The 22,419-nt window shown below is 42.4% G+C and overlaps 2 protein-coding genes across 18 annotated transcripts in view; both read right to left on the bottom strand.

Annotated features, from left to right (window-relative positions):
* Positions 1–7,698: 7,698 nt before the first annotated feature.
* LOC109891083 (major facilitator superfamily domain-containing protein 4A) lies at positions 7,699–18,579 on the bottom strand. 15 transcript variants are annotated; one of them, XM_031825142.1, is made up of 8 exons: positions 18,119–18,570; positions 11,775–12,031; positions 11,380–11,536; positions 10,680–11,049; positions 10,147–10,293; positions 10,012–10,082; positions 9,445–9,565; positions 7,699–9,155 (listed from the first exon to the last, which is right to left on the bottom strand). In XM_031825142.1, the coding sequence occupies exons 4-8, from the start codon at positions 11,011–11,013 to the stop codon at positions 9,073–9,075; spliced, it is 756 nt and encodes a 251-aa protein (XP_031681002.1). In that variant the 5' UTR covers positions 11,014–11,049; positions 11,380–11,536; positions 11,775–12,031; positions 18,119–18,570; the 3' UTR covers positions 7,699–9,072. The 15 variants fall into 15 exon arrangements, 10 of the variants coding, with proteins under 10 accessions (XP_031681002.1, XP_031681001.1, XP_020338972.2 ...); XM_031825141.1 differs by having other exon boundaries at positions 11,407–11,536; XM_031825149.1 differs by having other exon boundaries at positions 8,861–9,374; positions 10,936–11,049; positions 11,407–11,536.
* Positions 18,580–19,924: 1,345 nt separating this feature from the next.
* The window catches only part of cdk18 (cyclin dependent kinase 18), a 45,786-nt gene continuing 43,291 nt past the window's right edge, over positions 19,925–22,419 (bottom strand). For all 3 annotated transcript variants that reach the window (XM_020483380.2, XM_020483381.2, XM_031825140.1), the window contains one exon: positions 19,925–22,323. In XM_020483380.2, coding sequence (XP_020338969.1) covers positions 22,289–22,323 — 35 coding nt within the window. In that variant the 3' untranslated portion in view covers positions 19,925–22,288. The remainder of the gene's footprint in view (positions 22,324–22,419) is intronic.

Below are 22,419 nucleotides of genomic sequence, written 5' to 3'. Positions count from 1 at the left end.
GATTTTGATTCATGTTTCATTCATTAGACCCTGTTGCACAAAACATTACACCTAGTGCATATTTCAGAAAAATGTGTATTTTACATTAAACCCCCTAGAGTCGATTGATGCACCTGTTCGTCAATCTAAGTTACATGACAAAAAAAAAATCTGTCAAGCTAGATAGAGTTTTGTTGCATTGGACACGTCTCAATCCATCACATCCCCCAGTGTGACACATCCACATCTGAGGTGAAACGTGGCAGAGCTAGACCGGTGTTTGTCAGACCATGAGACATCCTGAAAAATCAGTCTTCTCACATAAACGTCTAGGGTTTGACCTACACTGTGGAAAGGGAAGATTCTCACGAACACGATGGTGTTCTCTGTTTTGCTCTAAGACCCCCACAAGTGTCACGGGACTCATCTGAAGGTAACCTGTACCTGTATAAAAAAAAATGTATTACGGTAGTTTTGTGCCTACCCCAAAAAGGGGTTAAATAAATACAAATATTTATTTCCTGAGTTTTTTAAATATTTCCTAGATTTAAGATGGGACACTTCAAAGCCTTGTTTCTTATAATGTATTTTGTTCACTGTCCCTTTTACCATTTTATGAATGTTATTCAATGTGTTTCTATGGGCTTTAGTAGTAACGGACTAAATCAATATTTTATCATAATAAAAAAAAAAGTTTGATACCTTAAGGTGTCCTAAAATTTTAAAGGAAAATGATCCATAGTATGACCATATGTCAGCTTAGCACCGCCCCTTCCCCAACAACAATTTAACCACTTTTCCTTGAATCACAATTCAATTATTAAACCGGTACTTTTGCAGTTTAAAATCGTTGTCTATTGGCTCACCCGTAACATATTTTTTTAAAATCCCAATCAAAAGCTGTCAGTTTAAGCTAAAGATATTTTTTTTGTATGGGCTGCATCTCAATCCACCTTCTCCGCCTGTCGGGCTTCCGCATCTGCGGTGGAAAGTGTTTGTCAGACAAATTTATGTTGTGTCTGAACAGTTTGGCCTACACACTGTTGACAACTCTATGGAAAGGGGAGACTCACAAATACGATTGTGTTCTGCTCTAGGACCCCCACGAGTGTCATGAGAATCTAGAATCTGAAGGCAACCCATACAAACAAATGGAGGTATTGTGGCAACAAGGTAAGGGGTTAAATGTGTGTAAAAAATATATATATATTTCCTGACCTTTCTTATACACAAGCCTGTATTTGGGAAGTTTCTCACATTCTTCTCTGCAGATCCTCTCAACCGTTGTCAGGTTGGATGGGGAGCGTTGCTGCACAGCTATTTTCAGGTCTCTCCAAAGCTGTTAGATAGGGTTCAAGTCTGGGCTCTGGCTGGGCCACTCAAGAACATTCAGCCACTCCTGCTTTGTCTTGGCTGTGTGCTTAGGTTTGTTGTCCTGTTGTAAAGTTAACCGTCACCCCAATCTGAGGTCCTGAGCACTCTGGAGCAGGTTTTCATCAAGGATCTCTGTACTTTGCTCTGTTCATCTTTGCCTCGATCCTGACTAATCTCCCAGTCCCTGCCTGTGAAAAACATCCCCACAGCATGATGCTGCCATCACCATAGTTCACAGTAGGGATGGTGCCAGGTTTCTTCCAGACATGACACTTGGCATTCAGGCCAAAGAGTTCAATCTTGTTTTCATCAGACCAGAGAATCTTGTTTCTCATGGTTTGAGAGTCCTTTAGGTGCCTTTTGGATAATTCCAGGCTAGTTGTCGTGTCTTTTACTGACGAATGTCTTCCGATTGGTGGAGTGCTACAGAGATGCTTGTCCTTCTGGAAGGTTCTCCCCATCTCTACAGAGGAAATCTAGAGCTCTGTCAGAGTGACCATTGTGTTCTTGATCACCTCCCTGACCAAGGCCCTTCTCCCCCGATTGCTCAGTTTGGCCGGGCGGCCAGCTCTAGGAAGAGTCTTTGTAGTTCCAAACTTCTTCCATTTAATAATGATGGAGGCCACTGTGTTCTTGGGGACCTTCAATGCTGCAGACATTTTTTGGTACCATTCCCCAGATCTGTGCCTCGAGACAATGCTGTCTTGGCGCTCTACAGACCATTCCTTTGACCTCACGGCTTGGTTTTTGCTCTGACATGCATTGTCAACTGTAGGACCTTATATAGACAGTTATGTGCCTTTCCAAATCATGTCCAATCAATTGAATTTACCACAGGTGGACTCCAATCAAGTTGTAGAAACATCTCAAGGATGATCAATGAAAACAGGATGCACCTGAGCTCAATTTCAAGTCTCATAGCAAAGAGTCTAAATACTTATGTAAATAAGGTATTTCTGTTCTTTATTGTTTATACATTTGCAAACATTTTGGGGTATTGTGTGTAAATTGCAGATTTTATTTTATTTTATCCATTTTAAAATAAGGCTGTAGTAACAAAATGAGGAAAAGGTCATTGGGTCTGAATACTTTCCAAATGTACTTTATATGGATATCAAAACGTCATGCCCGAGTAAGCCTACACGAAACACAGTGTTTCGAAATGGGAAAAAAATTGTTTGAAAAACGGTTGGAACCATTTTCCTGTTTGAATATTATGACACCTCTATTATGACACCTCTACTGTGGGGCTCTATTATGTGACTTGTTAAGCAAATCTTTACTCCTGAACTTATTGCCATAACAAGGAGGTTGAATACTTACTTCAGCCTTTCAGTTTTAATTCATTTGTAAATAGTTCGAAAAACAGTGTGTGTAGGCCAGTGACAACAAATCTCAATTTAATCCATTTAAAATTCAGGCTAACACAACAAAATGTGGGAGAAGGGTGACGTGTCTAAGCTGGGTTATCACTAGACCAAGGGCTCTGCATGACTTGCATTAATTATTATTAAGGGTATGTTTTGGAACTAGCTGGCCGACTGGCCGGACCTATTTTGCCGGCCGGACCTGCCTGGCTGGTCAATTAGTAGGTCAGGCCAGCAAAATAGGTCCAGCCAGTTGGCCAGCTAGGTCTGCCAGGTAGGTCCAGCTGGCCAGCCAGTGAGCTAGGTACGTTGGTCGGGCCAAGTAGGTCCGACCAGCCAGGTTGGTAGGGCTAGCAGGTCGGCCAGGTAGGTCTGGCTAGCCAGATAGTAAGGTCATGCTGGCCGGGCAGCCAGGTAGGTCTGGCTAGTCAGATAGTAAGGTCATGCTGGCCGGGCAGCCAGGTAGGTCTGGCTAGCCAGATAGTAAGGTCATGCTGGCCAGGCAGCCAGGTAGGTAGGTTCCAAGTGGGTGGGCATGGCTGCACCTGCCCAGCCACGTGAAATCCACAGAATAGGTCCTAATGAATTAATTTCAATTGACTCATTTCCTTCTGTGAACTGTAACTCAGTAGAATCTTTGCAATTGTTGCATGTTGCATTTATATTTTTGTTCACTATATCAGAATATACACTATAACAATTATCCGGCCATGTAAAATCCTAATTCAGCCTACACAGATATAGCACATTTCATTAAAAAACAGACATGCTTGAGAGTAGCACAATCACCAGATGGTGTCGCAAAGTATTGGAAAAGTAGTATGGGTTGCACCTCCATCACTCGGTCACGTCATTGCAATTGTTATCAACACAGGCACATTGATGTCCAAAAGTAGAAAGGGAGCTGATAACTGTTTCGCCCAGTGATGTAGTCGAGTCACTAAACCTCGAGTCCGAAATAGAGTTCCAAGTCCCCTGTGTCCGAGTCAACAATTATCGAGTCACATGTCCCTATGGCTGAAGTCCCCGTGCTCAAGTCCTGGTCCAAGTACTGAAGTCTGAGTCGTTGGGTCCACATTAACTCACCGTTTTCTCAGAGGAAAAGAGGGAGACTTGGCTAGTTCATTGGTTACAGAACCTCATAGCGGTGGGGAAACTACACAAGCGACAAGCGATAGAGACTACTGTTAGGGTTGCGTAAATTCGAATCTGGTATCAGGATAAATATAACAATGAGTCACCGATTTTATACTATATATTTTTTATTAGCTAAGTAATAAATGGCAAATGCAACTTTCGTATATACGGGCTCACTGTAATACCACGCAGGGCAGAACAGAGAACTGACAAGATGTATGTAAACAGTATTCTTTATATTGTGATAGGCCAACAGACGGGTTGGAACTATGTCTATCACAGTAGAGGCTGGGCGTGGTTTAAACTTGCCCAGCCTATTGCAGGCGCTCAGGCGGGTCCCTGCCTCTTGGCGCTTCTTGGAGTCCTCCCTCCGTCGATGTATAGATCCTTACTGTTCTGGTATCGCAGCCTAGTTAGAACAGTTGTTCAGTTCCTGCTATTGTGTTGTTCAGTATTTTTCCATCTCAGTTAAACCTCGTGATGACCACCCCTCCCTATCACAACTTTGTAAGATACAGCAAGTCACACCATGTGCTCAATATTGTTACATACAAACACAAGGACAAAGCATCTGCTGGGCTGTTATCTACAGTTTTGCAACATGCAGGTCACACCATGTTACTCAGTTCTTGTCACACACAAACAGGCAAGTAGCAAGCAGTTGTTTAATCTCATAATGATGCTCCAGTGCACAAATGCAGACACCTCACACAACCAACATCAGATAATATTTAATAATATATATCTAATGGCTATAATGTAAAATACAGGATCCAACACTACACATTTTGAAACGTTTCTACACTCAAGGGACAGAGACATAGCTAGACTGTTGTTTTACTCTTAAACTTAATGCTATTGTTTTTCATTTCGTAAAACAGCTTGTGTTTCATAACCAGGCTGCTGGTGACTGTTTAGCTACAGGTGAAGCAAGAGAGTCGCCTAAGTGATGTGTATAATAAGAGGCAGAGCCTGTCTGCTCATGCTCATCGCTTGCTCCCCAGCAGCTCACAAGCTGATATAGGCTAGGTTGTGTGTGCCGGGTCCTTCCCTCTGCTGAACGGAACTGTGTTGCGCATCTGTGCTGCAAATAATAATTGTGCTTATCACTGGAAAGCTCTCAATCTCTCCAAAAGCTATTGTCCTGTCCACTCAGTAGTCAGATTTTAGTCACAGATAATTTAGTCTCCTCCTGTTAAAGTCAAATGAAAGGTTTTTCTGGGTTTATTTAGTCAGTTATAACCTCCTCAATTGCAGCTGAAAAATAGGTGTTTGACATTTTTGTCACTATTATGTTTACAAAATGAACACTGCCCATAGATCTGGGAATAGTCATATGACACACCATCATCCTGGGCATGGGGCTGCCACACAACACTGACAAATACATTGTTACAAACAAAGGTACATAATCCATAAATGTGTTTACACTGGACATTTTACACATGCAGCACAGCTGGAAAACTGCAGCTCGCAGTTACTGCTTATTTTGCTCTGGGATAGACAAGAGGTGGGGGAGAGGTAGAGGGTAGGAGAAAGAGGTTGAAGGTGGCGTGGGAGCGAAGCAGCGAGTAGGGTGTGGGAGTGGAGAAAGAGGGGACGAACTTGGGAGTAAGGGAGCAGTAGAGGGTAGGATGGGGAGAGAGTAGTTTAAATGGTGGAGTGGTGATGGGATTGGGCATACCTACTAAATGTATCAAATCATACTACATAGCTGAAATGCGAGACTGTCAGTCGGACGGACACTGAGGGAGAGAAAGAGAGAAGAGGAAATACAGGGTTTTGAATGAAACACATGGACCATGACTAAAGAATATCAATCAAATGTATTTATAAATCCCTTTTTACACCAGCCGATGTCTCAAAGTGCTATACAGAAATCCAGCCTAAAACCCCAAACAGCAAGCAATGCATATGTAGAAGCACAGTGGCTAGCAAAAACTTAATAGAAAGGCCAGAACCTAGGAAGAAATCTAGAGAGGAACCAGGCTCTAAGGGGTGGCCAGTCCTTTTCTGGCTGTGCCGGGTGGAAATTATAACAGTATATGGCCAAGATGTTCAAACGTTCATAGATGACCAGCAGGGTCAAATAATAATAATCAGTGGTTGTAGAGGGTGCAACAGGTCAGCACCTCAGGAGTAAATGTCAGTTGGCTTTTCATAGCTGATCATTCAGAGTAAGAGACGGCAGGTGCGGTAGAGAGGACCGGGACAAGGTAGCACGTCCGGTGAACAGGTCAGGGTTCCATAGTCGCAGGCAGAACAGTTAAAACTGGAGCAGCAGCACGACCAGGTGGACTGAGGACAGCAAGGAGTCATCAGACCAGGTAGTCCTGAGGCATGGTCCTAGGGCTAAGATCCTCTGAGATAAGAGAGAGCGAGAAAGAGAATTAGGAGGGAGCATACTTAAATTCACACAGGACACCGGATAAGACAGGAGAAATACTCCAGATTTAACAGACTGACCCTAGCCCCGGGCACATAAACTATTGCAGCATAATTACTGGAGGCTGAGACAGGAGGGGTCGGGAGACACTGTGACGCTGTCCGACTATAACCCCAGACAGGGCCAACCAGGCAGGATATAACCACACCCACTTTGCCAAAACACAGCCCCCACACCACTAGAGGGATATCTTCAACCACCAACTTACTACCCTTAGACAAGGCCGAGTATAGCCCAATAAGATCTCCCCCGCACCACGAACCCGAGGGGGGGGCACCCGGCAGGAAGATCACGTCAGAGAATCAACCCACTCAAGTGACGCACCCCTCCTAGGGACGGCATCGAAGAGCAACAGTAAGCCAGTGACTCAGCCCCCGTAATAGGGTTAGAGGCAGAGAATCTCAGTGGAGAGAGGGAGAGACAGCAAGGGTGCCTTTCCGTTCACCTTCACACTCCTGGGCCAGACTACACTCAATCATAAGACCTACTGAAGAGATGAGTCTTCAATAAAGACTTAAAAAGGTCGAGACAGAGTCCACGTCTCTCACATGGATAGGCAGACCATTCCATAAAAAAGGAGCTCTATAGGAGAAGGCCCTGCCTCCAGCTGTTTGCTTAGAAATTCTAGGGACAATAAGGAAGCCTGTGTCTTGTGACCGTAGCGTACGTGTAGGTATGTACGGCAGGATCAAATTGGAAAGATAGTTAGGAGCAAGCCCATGATATTTTTTGTAGGTTAACAGTAAAACCTTGAAAATCAGCCCTAGCCTTAACAGGAAGCTAGCACTAGAGAAATATGATCACATTTTTTGGTTCTAGTCAAGATTCTAGCAGCCATGTTTAGCACAAACTGAAGTTTATTTTGGGCTTTATCCAGGTAGTCAGAATGTAGAGCATTGCAGTGGTCAAATCTAGAAGTGACAAATGGTGGACAAATTTTTCTGCATAATTTTTAGACAGAAAGTTACTGATTTTTGCAATGTTACGTAGATGGAAAAAAAGCTGTCCTTGAAACAGTCTTGACATGTTCGTCAAAAGAGAGATCACGGTCCAGAGTAACGCCAAGGTCCTTTACAGTTTTGAGACGACTGTACAACCATCAAGATTAATTGTCAGATTCTGATCCAACCGGTGGTTGTCTTGCAAATTAGGTTAGGCCTTAATGTTCTTTGGGGCACTCTTTTTAGAAAATTGACATGCTGTATGTTTAACAATATTAACACTGGATGGCGCTGGAGGGGATAGCTGTCATTTTACAGGCTCCTGACTAAGTGTGGTATTTTGTGTTTTTCGCATTGATAAAAAAAAAGTGTGTATATAATGTTTTCTGCCATTGTTGCCTATGACTGAAAATATCTTCTGGACATCAGAACAGCAAGTACTCACCTCGATCTGGACAAGGATTTTTTCTTCAATGATGCAGATGCGAAGGACGTACTGCTCTTCCTGGACCAGGCCCAAATCCCCATCATTAGTAAGAGAACGGTGAGTGGGATACCTGACGAGTGGATAATCTGCCTTTCTCTAATATTAGGGAAGTCTCTCAACCAGCTTCATGAGGTAGTCACCTGGAATTATTTTCCAACAGCCTTGAAGGATTTCCCACATATGCTGAGCACTTGTTGGCTGCTTTTCTTTCACTCTACGGTCCAACTAATCCAAAACCATCTCAATTGGGTTGAGGTCAGGTGATTGTGGACGCCGGGTCATCTGATGCAGCACTCCATCACTCTCCTTCTTGGTAAAATAGCCCTTACACAGCCTGGAGGTGTGTTTTGGGTCATTGTCCCTCCCCTTCCTTTTATAGGTTAAATGACAAACTGACCATTTGTCATTCAAACTGACCATTTGTCATTCAAACTGACCATCTGTAAATTATTTTAGTTCAACATGCTTTTTACAGGTTTACATGCTACTTGTCTTGGAGTGGTGCAGCCGTGTGTATGTTTGAGAAGTAGGAAACGTTTATAACGTGAGACTATAAAATAAAACAAATATCTCGTCACCTTGTCTGTGTTTCCTTAGCCCTGGAAGACTAAGCTTCTCACAAGTCAACAAGAGATTTGGAAGGCTGGCCCCGTGACACAAGTGTTTGAGGTAGCAGGGCCGGCCCTAGCCTTTTGGGGGCCCTAAGCAAGATTTGGTTGGCTAATTGAGTGACTGACATAAGAGAAACTGCTGATGCATAACCAAATTTCAAAATTGCACCTTGTGTATTCATTCTACTAATCTAACTCAACAGTAAATTGAGACCCTGACGGAGTTCCGCCAAAAAAATGCACACTTTTTATCTAGCGATGGCCCCGTGAGGAAACAACACCCACACCTTGCTCACATAGCAACTCCATTTCTCCTCATGCCATTGCTCCACCTGAGTCACAAGGGTCATTGTCTACATTAAAGCTCTTTATAAGACACTGGGATTAGTCAAGGATCCAGCAGGATACCAGCTGACGTGAGTTTATAGAAGCAGCATGTCAATGGAGGAGGCTTTGGTCTCATGCTGTTCATGGCTTTACACTGTGTCATTGTCAGACAGCATTTAGAAAGACAAAGACATGAACAAGCACTGCTTTATCAATACACAAACAAGCAAAGTTAACATCTACTCTCCAACTCCTAGTTTATGAATGCCACAGTCATTCAGACAGCTACTGCATAACATTTCCCAGTTCTAACATACAAAAATAACTCCAAACAGCTGATTTCTGAGTGGATAGGCTATTGTAAGTATCCATAGTCAGCTAAATCTGAATCAACCATCTGAGTTTATGTTTGATCTGAGGGTGGATACTGGGTAAGAAGGGATTGTCTTTGGGTTGAACTTGACTGTCTCTGGGTGTTGACGAGAGCTGGAAGAGAGGAGGAGAAAGTCTGGATCAATTCCAGTGGTTGCTGCTTGTCCTCCAGGCATTTTAAACAGTTGGGTCGTCGGTGTGTTTCCCTTTACTCTGTATTTTAAAAAGAAAATGATCAGTCTTCATCTCTCTGTCCCTTGTTTCATCCTCACGGCCTCCATCACTAGCTTGAAGGCTTCTCTGTCATGGCGATTTCCTTACAAGCACCTTTGGCTGTAGAGAGACATAAATAAGATCCTTTTATTTTACGAAAATAGTTTCCTCATAAACTGTATGTGTGTACCTGCTTGGGAGCTCCTGTGTAGCTGTTGAATGTAGAGTAGGTTGAGGAACACAGTGAATCCGATGCAGGATGAGATCATACTAACCAACAGGAAACTATAACTGCCTTTGCTGTGGATCAACTGAAGAAAGAAACACATTACAGTGTACACCAGGGTTCCCCAACTAGTGGCCCGCGGGACAAATTTGGCCTGCGTGTGGTTGTATTTGGCCCGCAAGAGTTCAATCATTATTGAACATAAAAGACTAAAACCCAACAGGAAATCAGCTCTGAGTGATTTTAATTTTGGAAACCTGTTCCTAAGTACTCCCACACATAATAAAGAAACAAGTGATTGTATTAAAAAATGTAAGAAAAGTTTGAAATGATTGTTTTAGTAAAATATTATACATGTTTGGGCTTCTTTTGGTCACTTTGCAATCGACAAATGATTTGTCATTATGTTCTGGCCCCCTAACCATCTGCTCAATAAAGAATCGTCCCGTGGCGGAATCTAGTCGATGATCCCTGGTATACACAGTCTATTCATAAAAAGCAGTCAAACACACGCCCTCCTGTGTTCCTTACCTGTCCTGTGAGAAGCTGCAGAACCATCTCTCCCGTACCAGCACTGGTCACCAGGACTGTAGTGACACAACCTAAGGCAGGGAGAGGAGACTATCTATATAATCTCAAATATAAGCATTCTTACTGTGTGTGTACCTTTATAGTTGACCATATCTTCTGTGAGGGCCACCATGCAGGGGAACACACTGCTGATGAAGAGGCCCAACACACACGTCCCCATGAAGATGAACACATGGCTGGAGTACAGGATCAACAGCAGACACTGCACCACTATCATCCCCACTTGAAATAGAGGGAAGGGCAGGAGAGCAGGAGAGCGGTACAGATATTTATTTTGGTTATCATATGTTCATGCCCTTCTCTCTAAATACAGTTGTAAGGAGGACATCAGAATATTTACCATGTGTAATCTACCTCTAAATGCTTGTTTGACTTTATTTGAATTCAAACTGGGTTCCGTGCTCTTCACATTGTATGTGTGTGTGTTGTACGAGTGTGCAATAACGACCTCTATGTATCCACCTGACTGTTTTAAAATATACACCAGTCTCAAATATCTGATCATCTCTCCAATAATGTCTTTCTCAGACGCGTCATATAAAGCCGTTTCACTTCTCACTTCAACACTCACACACTACTAGTTTACAAAAACAGAAGTGTGTCTGTACCAGGCTGACATTGATTAGTCGTTGTTGTGTGTATCTGTATGACAGATATATAGATGCCAGTCTGCCCGCGGTGACAGATGCCCAGAACACACTGGTCAGATTGCCACACAAGATGGCTGGCTGAGAGAGGGGAGGAGACACTGCGTATGTGTAAATGAATCCTGTGTAGGAACCCTGGGTTAAACAAACAGGAATTAGTAGGTTGACAGTGAGCAGTCGTGTGTGTGTGTGTGTGTGTGGCAAAGTTCAGTCTCACAATGACGCCATCGGTGATGAAGAGCACGGCTCCACCCAGAATGTAGAGGAGGAAGTAAGAGGCGGGGCGATCCTTCATTTCACCAGTTACAGCAGCCAAGCAAACCACAGTGACCTGGATTTACAGTACAGAATTACATGTTTAGTTCAGGGTTCTTCAACCCCAGCCCTGGACAGCTACAGTGTTCAGGCTTTTATTCCAGCCAAGCACTAGCCATGTTTTAGTTGGTGAGACGTTTGGAGTTGGGGCTGTAGTGTCTATGGGGTTCTACCCTGGCAGCTGTTGTGGATATTTTAGGGGGGGGGGGTCTTACATTGGGTTGGGTGAATGTGTGAGGTGTCTTACCCTGTGGTGGTGTGAGGGGAGTATTGTTAGACTTACCCCTGGGTTGGGTGAGAGGTGTCTTATCCTGTGGTGGTGTGAGGGGAGTATTGTTAGACTTACCCTTGGGTTGGGTGAGAGGCGTCTTACCCTGGATGTTGTGGTCCTGTTCGTTCTTCTCTGAGTTTTTCTCCTTGTCCAGCAAACGAGGGCTTTGGTTGGAGCAGGGAAACAGCCGCTCAAGGTACATCAACAAATACACTGCTACAGGTACAGGCAGCTAGAGAAAGAACATACACAATTGAAAATATTAAATAAAAAAAGCTGTGACTCGCTGGTTATTTGTTATTTAAAAGAGCCATCTATCTCAGTGATCTATAGGAAGCTTGCCCCGCGGTACAATGTCCCTTTGTTTTGTTATTCAAATCAACCAGCCACTACTGCTAACCTGCAGCTACTGTATCAACCACAGCTACAACACAACATTCTAACTGCTAACAAAGTGCTTATACACTTACATTAATAAAAAGACATGATCCAGAATGAGTAGGAGATGTTGGTGGTGATGATGATGCCCTCTGTCTGGAGGTGGAAGTGGTGGGATATCTTGTGCAATGGGGTTGTCCCTTTGCCTGCCAGGGAGCTGCGAAGGTGATGGGGGTCAGTGGAGGAGTTGGCTGTCATGTCCCCCCAGAACACAACTCCCCTCAGACAGGAAAGGGTCTGCTACGAGGGGACTCACCAACGCACCCAGCCCTATGAAGAAATGCAGGACCTGAGGAGATAGGAGGGGAAAATTTGTGATTACTCACTTTCTCCTCCTCTCCCCCTCTCTGACCTGTAGGAACACTGCTGAAGCTTTCTGGTAGAGTTTCACCAGCTACTGGTTGGCAATGGTGTCAATCACCCCCATCGCCATGCCAGATATTGCCATGGCAACGCCAAGCATCAGCACATGGTGGCATAGTGGGATTATGGCAAAAACCACATCTCACGCCCTGTCATAAATGTAATGAGAAGAGGATTCTCTTTTCCCCTCCAGTATTGGTGAAATGAATGTCCTTTGTTAACAGACTGAATGGTCAGTGGGGAACTATAGAAAACTAATGTCATGCTGTTTTTTATTTTGACGTCATTAAAAATTATGGACGAAATACTGTAACTTGGAAAGTATATCCCCTTTATCTGTAAAGTTTCCATCCAATACTATAATATGAAAAAGTATTCAAGTATTTTTGTTCAGAGATTCTCTTATACCTCCTAAAATCACATTCCTAACTACTATAAACTGTGCATAAGTAAGTAGCCACACCCCAATAAGGTCAGATACCGTCAGACTGACAGAACCGCTCCCTTCGGCCAGAGGGCATAAAAGGATTGTCAACAGAAATAAACATTAGACCAGGAAACGTGAGGCAGGAGCTACACATTTCAAATGGAGAAAATACTTCACCTCTGAGACCAGAACATTGCCAGATGGCAGCTGTACGTGTAAAGTGGTCTGAATCCTGAACCCTGAACAATCAACACGAGGTGTAGGCGAGGATCTCAACTCCCAGACAATCACTGGTATGGCTGATTAGCTGTCCTAAGTCAGATTTCGAGGAAAGCGAATCGAAGAGGACCATTCTACAACGCTTCAAACCCTCCCATCCTATTACGAGTCTCAAAACGGCAAAGAAATACATTCATGATTTCTTATTTCAAATGGGCACCGGTTTGTGTGCAAAGTATTTGATTAAATGTGAGAATCGTTCTAAAATGTATCCACGATAAGTGTCCCTTTTTACCTCTCCCTCTCTTTCCCCCCCCTCTGTAACAAGCTGTCATATTGTCAGTCCGCTAGGGACCTTCTCATGTATTAAGTGTGTATTTTATCCTGTTTTCTAATTTTAGTTAACCTGTTGCGACGAGCAATCCCGGATCCGGGATCCTATTTGTAGCCTCAAGCTCATTAGCATAACGCAATGTTAACTATTCATGAAAATCGCAAATGAAATGAAATAAATATATTAGCTCACAAGCTTAGCCTTTTGTTAACAACACTGTCACCTCAGATTTTCAAAATATGCTTTTGAACCATAGCTAAACAAGCATTTGTGTAAGAATATTGATAGCCTAATTTTGACGGAGGACACCGGGCGGACACCTGGTAAATGTAGTCTCTTATGGTCAATCTTCCAATGATATGCCTACAAATACGTCACAATGCTGTAGACACCTTGGGGAAACGACAGAAAGTGCAGGCTCATTCCTGGCGCATTCACAGCCATATAAGGAGACATTGGAACACAGGGCATTCAAAATCTGGACCATTTCCTGTATGAAATCTCATCTTGGTTTCGCCTGTAGCATTAGTTCTGGGGCACTCACAGATTATATCTTTGCAGTTTTGGAAACGTCAGAGTTTTTTCTTTCCAAAGCTGTCAATTACATGCATAGTCGAGCATCTTTTTGTGACAAAATATCTTGTTTAAAACGGGAACGTTTTTTATCCAAAAATTAAAAGAGCGCCCCCTATCTCGAAGAAGTTAACTAGTAAATAAATAATTAAACCAATTGATGTAGTACTGAATCATGAGTAAGGCTGGGTTTTTTGCAGATGTATGAGGTTACGATTGTTCAGAATTATATAATAAGAGGTTCTGATTAATATGTTGACTGTTTTATGGATGTTATAGGTAAAGACCTTATAGAGTTTAATTCGGGAGATGGTAACTCCTTAAATAACCTCTTCCATGGTGCCCCAAATTTCTAATGAGTTAATTGTTACATCATTACTTTAAAAATCGGATAACAATTAAACATAGTTAGTGGATTAAATGAATAAACAGTCTTCAGATTAATGAAAGTAAAGTTACAACAAGGTAATTGAGCCCCCTTTCTGGCCCTCTCTTCACTTCTAGACACATCTGGTCTCCCATCCAGGAAGTGACTGTGCCCAGGCCTGCTTAGCTCTCCCTCTCTGGCCTTAACCCAGGGCTAGAGGTAGGGTAGCTGAGGGTTTGTTTCTCCAGCTCTACTAGCGTGGGCAGTATTGTAGCAGGAATGTCCCCTTGACCCAATCTCCACTGATAAATGCTACAGTCGTATTTACCCTGTTTGTCAGAGTTTCCGACCCCCGAGGCACCTAGTGTCCAGCAAGCCCCGCCTTATCTCCACCTCTGCCCTGCCAATTTTCCACTCTCTCGCTCTGTGAGCTGGTTTGAGAACTAACGTTCCATTAGACTGGGTCCCTAATAAAACACAGCAAGTTGCAGTTAACACCAGAATATGTACATATTTTTTTCCTCTCTCCCTCCCCAACATCAGAATATGTTCTCTCTCTCTCTCTCTACCTCTCAATCGCTCTCTTCCCATCGCTCACTCTCTCTCCCTTCCTGTTTCTCTCTACTCCCCTTCACCTTCACCTTCTGTTTTTATGTTCTCTTCAGTGCTCAGCTCTGATACAGGTGTATGTGTAATTAAACCCCAGTCATGTGGCAGTGGCACTAACTCAAAAAAAGTATCAGAGCAGAACGATTGGACTGGAGATCTGTGAATGTCACACAAGACAAATTTGGTTCAAACAAACTTCATTGGTATGGGAACAATATTGGCAGTTCTTAGAGGGCAGTCATTTGTTATGTTCTGGGGTGGTGACAGAAGCAAAATACTCAACTTCCCAATTCATGAGCATCACTGAGACAAATTCACACTCAGCCTCCACAAGGCATTGTAGGCATCTTGGCAACCCCTCCCATATCCTGAACACTAAATACACCCTGATGCCATCCAGTTAGCACTTTGCCTAATGCAAGAACCAATGGAGCACTCAATTAATTTGTGCCAAGGAGTATCACACTTTTAAACAGAAGCAAAGCACTTTAAGCCTTGTCTGGTCTATCAAGTCTGTGGTATAATTGTAAATCCTTGACTTGGGCAATTCCACGGCAACAGAATTTTGGGGGGAATCTCAGATTACGCTGGTAATTCTCATATAGGAACGTCATTGGGAGGAAAGAGTTTAAACAACTTAAGGATCAGACCCCACCCCCCCCCCCCCCGCACAATTTTAGCCAAAAATGACTTACCCAAATTTAACTACCTGTAGCTCAAGACCCGAAGCAAGGATATGCATATTCTTGATACCATTTGAAAGGAAACACTTTGAAATTTGTGAAAATGTGAAATTAATGTCGGAGAATAACACATTAGATCTGGTAAAAGATAATACAAAGAAATAAATGTGTATTCAATTTTTTATGTTCCATCTTTAAAATGCAAGAGAAAGGCCATTATGACTTAGGACTCTATGTGTAATTTAAATTTTGGCCACTCGATGGCAGCAGTGATGTGCAACATTTTAGACTGATCCAATTATTCATTGCATTACTGTTCAAAATGTTGTATCAAGTCTGCCCAAATGTGCCTAATTGGTTTATTGATACAGTTTCAAGTTCATAACTGTGCACTCTACTCAAACAATAGCATGGTATTCTTTCACTGTAAATAGCTACTGTAAATTGGACAGTGCAGTTAGATTAACAAGAATTTAAGCTTTCTGCCCATGTCAGATAGGTCTATGTCCTGGGAAATGTTATTTTTTACTTAAAACATCATGCTAATCACATTAGCGCACATTAGCTCAACCGTCCCGTGTGGGCGGGGACAACATTTGTCACAAACCTTTGAGAAAATTATGAAATTGGCCATTTTAGGCACTTTTTTAGACCTCTACATGCCTCCTGTAAGACCCTATGATCTGTGAACAGTACAGTCATGGCCAAAAGTTGAGAATGACACAAATATTAATTTTAACAAAGTCTGATGCCTCAGTTTGTATGATGGCAATTTGTATATACTCCAGAATGTTATTAAAAGTGATCATATTAATTGCAAAGTCCCTCTTTGCCATGCAAATGAACTGAATCCCCCAAAAACATTTCCACTGCATTTCAGGCCTGCCACAAAAGGACCAGCTGACATCATGTCAGTGATTCTCTCGTTAACACAGGTGTGAGTGTTGACGAGGACAAGGCTGGAGATCACTCTGTCATGATGATTGAGTTTGAATAACAGACTGGAAGCTTCAAAAGGAGGGTGGTGCTTGGAGTCATTGTTCTTCCTCTGTCAACCATGATTACCTGCAAGGAAACACATGCCATCATCATTTCTTTGCACAAAAAGGGCTTCACAGGCAAGGATATTGCTGCCAGTAAGATTGCACCTAAATCAACCATTTATCGGATCATCAAGAACTTCAAGGAGAGCGGTTCAATTGTTGTGAAGAAGGCTTCAGGGCTCCCAAGAAAGTCCAGCAAGCACCAGGACCGTCTCCTAAAGTTGATTCAGCTGCGGGATCGTGGCAGCAGGCAGGTGTGAGTGCATCTGCACGCACAGTGAGGCAAAGACTTGGAGGATGGCCTGGTGTCAAGAAGAGCAGCAAAGAAGCCACTTCTCTCCAGGGAAAACATCAGGGACAGACTGATATTCTGCAAAAGGTACAGGGATTGGACTGCTGAGGGCTGGGGTAAAGCAATTTTCTCTGATGAATCCCCTTTCCGATTGTTTGGGGCATCCGTAAAAAAGCTTGTCTGGAGAAGACCAGGTGAGTGCTACCATCAGTCCTGTGTCATGCCAACAGTGAAGCATCCTGAGACCATTCATGTGTGGGGTTGCTTCTCAGCCAAGGGAGTGGGCTCACTCAGAAATGTGTCTATGAACACAGCCATGAATAAAGAATGGTACCAACACATCCTCCGAGAGCAACTTCTCCCAACCATCCAGGAACAGTTTGGTGACAAACAATGCCTTTTCCAGCACGATGGAGCACCTTGCCATAAGGCAAGAGTGATAACTAAGTGGCTCGGGGAACAAAACACCGATAATGTACACATTTTCGCGTAAGTTGTGTTTCCATCGCATTTTCAACTCTACCGATAGTGATCACAAATAAATAGCAAAATTTGCCTTCTCTGGTCTTGGAAAGTGCACTCTAGCCAACAGCTTGCAGATACAGTGCGGGTAGGCTGAGCAGGTAAGCTAGTCTACAAGATGATTATTGTGGATAAGAGACAGAATATTTGCATTTGTCAAACAGCAGTCAGGCATCGACAATCATGTCACCAGAATAAGACCCTTGATATTTATTGGAAAGGAGCATCAAGATCACCATCCTGTTTAGTTCATCATAACTTGTTTCAGCTGTAGCCTAATGAACTGCATGGTTTCCCGAGTCATAGAGCTAAAGGGTTAAGGTTTGGGTTTGGAAATGGGTTAGCTAACATGGTAAGTAGTTGTAAAGTAGCAAGTAGTTGTAAAGTTGCTAATTAGCAAAAATGGTCCGTGGTGAGATTAGAACTCGCTACCTTTGGGCTGCTAGACCTTCATATTATACGCCTACTGTTATACTTTCGATTTTGCCTTAAGTAACCATCTGTCTTATGTAACGATACCAAACGTAAGATAATGTATCATACTAAATGGAGTGTCTCGGATTCTCATACAGAATAACATGAAATGCTCTGAGACCACTTTACATTCATAAAAATGTTGGATGGAAACCAAGAGTTTAGCACTATATCATAAACCACAATATAAAAAGTGTTTTTACTCCATCCGTTGTTCACAAATAACTGGAACTTAAAGGACAAAAATATATAGCTTCCAAACTAAAGATGTTTCAAAGTAGACTATCATGTGGGTGTTATGACTGCCAATCCCTCTGCTGCACACCAAAACTAGTGGAGGGGCTGCTGTTAATTGCTGTTGCCGAAAAACAAATCCCAGGTTATAGTTTAAAAATCACTTGAAACTAAATTTACCCCAACCCTGGCTGGTACACATTGGCCACACCAGTAGCCAGACATCTGACACTCACATCTTCTTGAAGATTCCTCCCAGGGCGCTCCCCAGCATGAGAGAGAGCTGTTGGGCGAAGAAGAAGATCTCCTGCAGAGTGGACTGGGTCTGACACCTCAGGTCCAGGATGTTCGGCCCCAGGAACGCAATACACAGCCCGAAACTAAAGAACACGCTCCAGTAGGTCAGGATGTGCCAGTGGCGCTTGAACAAAGCCCAGACCAGATAATCTACTAACATCTCGTTGTTGCCGTGACGAGCACTGGAGCTGTTTAAGAGAGGGAAACCATCTAATTGAATTGAGACGAAGGTTATAAGGAGACCTTGACGTGCGCCGACAACAACCCCCCTGAAGTTATTTAAATTTGGCTGGCGGAGTTGGGATGCCTGCACATCGTTAGTAAATTGAGTTAATAACCTGTTGTTTGTCTTCCAGTTACGTCACACTTCTAAACCTGTCAAACTCGCAGTGCCCTCCCCTGGCGACTGATGTCCATCACTGAACTCGAGAAGGGCATCTTCCCATAGGCGGAAATCCCAGGGGGGACACGACCCCCATCCTGGGAAAAATATATCACTGTAAACATAACTATGTAATTTCAATAATATTAATAATACGCAATGAAAGCACTAGTGCTGATTATAGACACTTAATAGCGCGTTTTTAAGTTTCAAAAGATTACGACCCCTCCGCCCTTTGCCTCACAATGGTTTGATCCACTGCCAGTTCTTTAGCTGGCAAGGTGATAGAGGGTTCGTATCTACTGTCCGAAAGGCTCTCAATGCACATAACTGACGTGAGGTTAATCCAGTCAATCGCGCCATATCAATGTTTTTTTAAATGTTTTAAATGTTGGCAGGGTTCACACACTAGCTGAATTTGCAGAGCTAGCGCGCAAACTAAAGCAAACATTGACTATCAAGCTAGCTAGTACCTATTCCATTTATGTGGCGTTGTCAAAGATGGAATCTTTGCTATCGTCAGTTTATTCCAAGATCAGCATGTAGCTGTAGTGCTTCAAAGTCCCTGTGATAAGGTTAGCGATAAACTGAACATAACTATACCCTCTTCTACCATTGTCTAAAATATATTGAATGGTCTCGTTGCAAAAGCTAAATTGTCGCCAGGGAACTTTAAAAAATTGTATTTCACCTTTATTTAACCAGGTACATACTGGACTGATAAGGAACAGTGCTATAATTATTATTATTATAATGATTTAAACATTTGAACAAGTTGGGACAACCCTTCAGTTAACTACTGTACCTATCAATTATCCAGTAGTAGTGATTATGGTTCCTCAATATACATTTAACATATTACAACGTAGGCTGTGTTACAGCACTACTTTTGGTGTCCCCCTCAGGAATTGCTCTTGAGAAAATGTTATGTAATTGTCCCCTCCAAAATTGGTATCAGATTTTCGCGCCTGCATCTTCCACGCTAGATTTGACTGTTTAGCAATAATCTATGTTATGTGAAGTGCCATTGTCGTTATTTTCCGTGTAATGCATTTTTATGGAATAGTGCTGGGTTTGTCCATTGACTAGTGGTCTGTGTTGCGACTCCTGTTGGTTTTCCTCAATCGCATTATGACCACGAGATTCATGATCTTAATAAATAGGTTATGGTCAATATCTTAAAGTAGATCATGAGTGACGAAATATGGATGATTAAATGTCCAAGTTAGTATGAAAAGCCAGATTTGGAATTGTGACACCTATTGAACACTACATTTTCTTGCTTTCTATTTATTTTCCGTCATGATTGAAGACGCTCAGTCATAGACCGCATTGTGTATAAGTACTGAATCAGAGACGGTCATTGTGCTACAGAATGATATAATTTATTAATTTATCAGTTATTTATTATTTGATCACTTTTGGCTTCTTGGCAGTCACAATACATTCAGTTTCTCTTGTTTTAATAATAGTCCTGTAGATAAATCACACAAAATATTGAATATCACATTTGATACAAAATCTAAATATACTTTATCTTTTATAAAACATTTAGACATCATCTACAGTCATTTAATACAGTCATCACTTGTATCATCTGGCATAAAATTCACTGAGAAAGAAGAAAAACATCTCTTAAAGGTCCAATGCAGATATTTTTATCAGACATCAAGTCATTTCTGGTTTACAATTAAGTACCTTACTGTGATTGCTGTCTATTCAAATTGTCTAAAATAAACTAATATCTAAATAACCAGATAGCTTCCTTAGCGAAGAGAAATGTCTAATTTTGCTAAGACTAAATGGGAGTGGTCTGATTGAGGGGAAAACTGAAAACTCGCTGTTATTGCCAGAGAGGTTTGGAACTCTCTTTCTTATTTGACTATTAACTAATTTACCACCTGGCAGTAAACGGGTGGTATTTTCAAACAGCTCTTACACCAAAAGGGCATTATCATCATTTTCACAGTATTACTCAAACCTCATAGTGTGGAAATATACATAAAACACAGGAATATCACATTTGACTGCACTGGGCCTTTAAGGTACATATGATTTATTTTCATTACAGTACATTATTTAAAATATCTTTATTTACCACAGCAAAACATATACAGTAGGATAATACTTCTGCCCCAGAGGTTGCTAAAATAAACAGAGGGGAAGTTTTAAAGTGTAATACACAGATCACCATCTCTCCCAGTGGGTCCCAATGCTTTTGGCTTCCCATCCTTACCTTATTTCCTTCATGGCCACTGATAGGACTGGAGAAGTGTCCACCATATTGCTTTTACCTGTCTGTTTTTTTCAGTTAGGTGGTGAGGAAGTAAAGGAGACAAGGAAAGTTATCTCTAGAAGATTATTGGCATTGTCTCCAGTGTGGGGTAGAGAGAACTGCATCTGAGTAGTCTATAGTGGCTCCCTCTCCTTGTTCCCTTTCTTTCATCAGATAGAAATGCGCTGGACACACAGAGGTGTAAACAGATTGAATCCTAGTAGGCTTACCCCAAATTGCTTTTCAGTGACCCTGTCTTTTTTTATAGCAGTTTAGATGAATGAGAGGAGAAGAGGAACCCCCTCAAGACTAGATGCACCCTAGGTTAGGAGAGAGGTAGGTGAGAGGTAAGGTGAGACTGTTAGAAGAGAGGCTCGGTCCAAGCATAAAATGGAGACAGATTAGACAGTGATCCTATATCCTATATCTGCTCTGGGAGCCAATTGGAGTTCCCAAGCCCATTTCATATGGGGGGGGGGGGGGGGACAACTGCACACTTCAGAGAGAAGTGGGGAGATCAGAATTTGTGCTCCAGTGAATGGAAGTGAATAAACCAATTGGAATAGTCAGTTTCCATTTGCAATTCCGGGTTTATTATGTAATGGTCTTTGTCTGATCCTTCTTCATCTTAATCTAGAGCCAGTCCAGGAACACTCTTCAGAGGTGATTTCAGGCTTGTGCAAATAGGAGACTCAGTGATACGAACACTAAACGTGTGTTATTCACTAATGCAAAGCAAATGCCCATAGGTTTCTTTATATCATATTTTGAAGAAAGAAATCTCAAGCACATTTTACTAAGGCCATTTCAAAAACTGTAATACTGATTTGAATGAAATCCCCACTAGGTGAAATCAAGGGGTGGTTATGTAGAGGCAGGTTTGCCCAACCATTCAGATTTAGTTTAGATTTAGAGTTTTGGTCTCAGATGGTGGTTGTGTTGCAAGGTGCTAACTCTGTGTTATTTTATTACAAGGGGACATGAACAGAAGGAGAGGAGGAAGGGAAAGGGAGAAGTGGAGATCATTGAAACATGCAGAGTGATTGGTTAGCTTGGGTGTCTGCCGGGGGCTGAGTAGGAAGGGGATTGGGTAGGAGAATGGGAGATACTTCCTGGTCAGTCCCAGAATCATGACAGTAGAATGCTCATATAGAGGGAACTCGGCTCCAAGACGTTTGAGGTGTAGTGCTAGTTTATTCTCAGAAACCCTGTCTGTATCCATCCTCTGTTGTGGGGATGGAGAGGATTAGATGTGTGTGTGTGTGTGTAAATTTAACTTGAACCTTTATTTAACCAGGAAATACCTTTTAGGTTAGACTGATGTGACCTGGATGTTTGTGTTTGCATTTGTATTTCTGTTTGTATGAGGGATTGGAGTGTGTTTGTCTTCAAAGCCGATTCCTCCTTGAGGGTTTCTCTCGCCCTGTCTGCACTCCATCGGCTGGTCGTCCTTTAGAATATGCTCTGCCTTCTGTTCTTCCCCCGACCTGGGTTTGGTAAAGAGAACAGGAGGATCACATGAATGAACTGAACATGTTTCATGGTTTATTTGCAGTAGTTGTTATTTGTGTTATTGTGATGGT

Source organism: Oncorhynchus kisutch, linkage group LG5 (genome assembly GCF_002021735.2).
Source record: "Oncorhynchus kisutch isolate 150728-3 linkage group LG5, Okis_V2, whole genome shotgun sequence".
NCBI classification, from domain to species: domain Eukaryota; kingdom Metazoa; phylum Chordata; class Actinopteri; order Salmoniformes; family Salmonidae; genus Oncorhynchus; species Oncorhynchus kisutch.
This window is presented reverse-complemented; position numbering and strand designations above follow the sequence as displayed.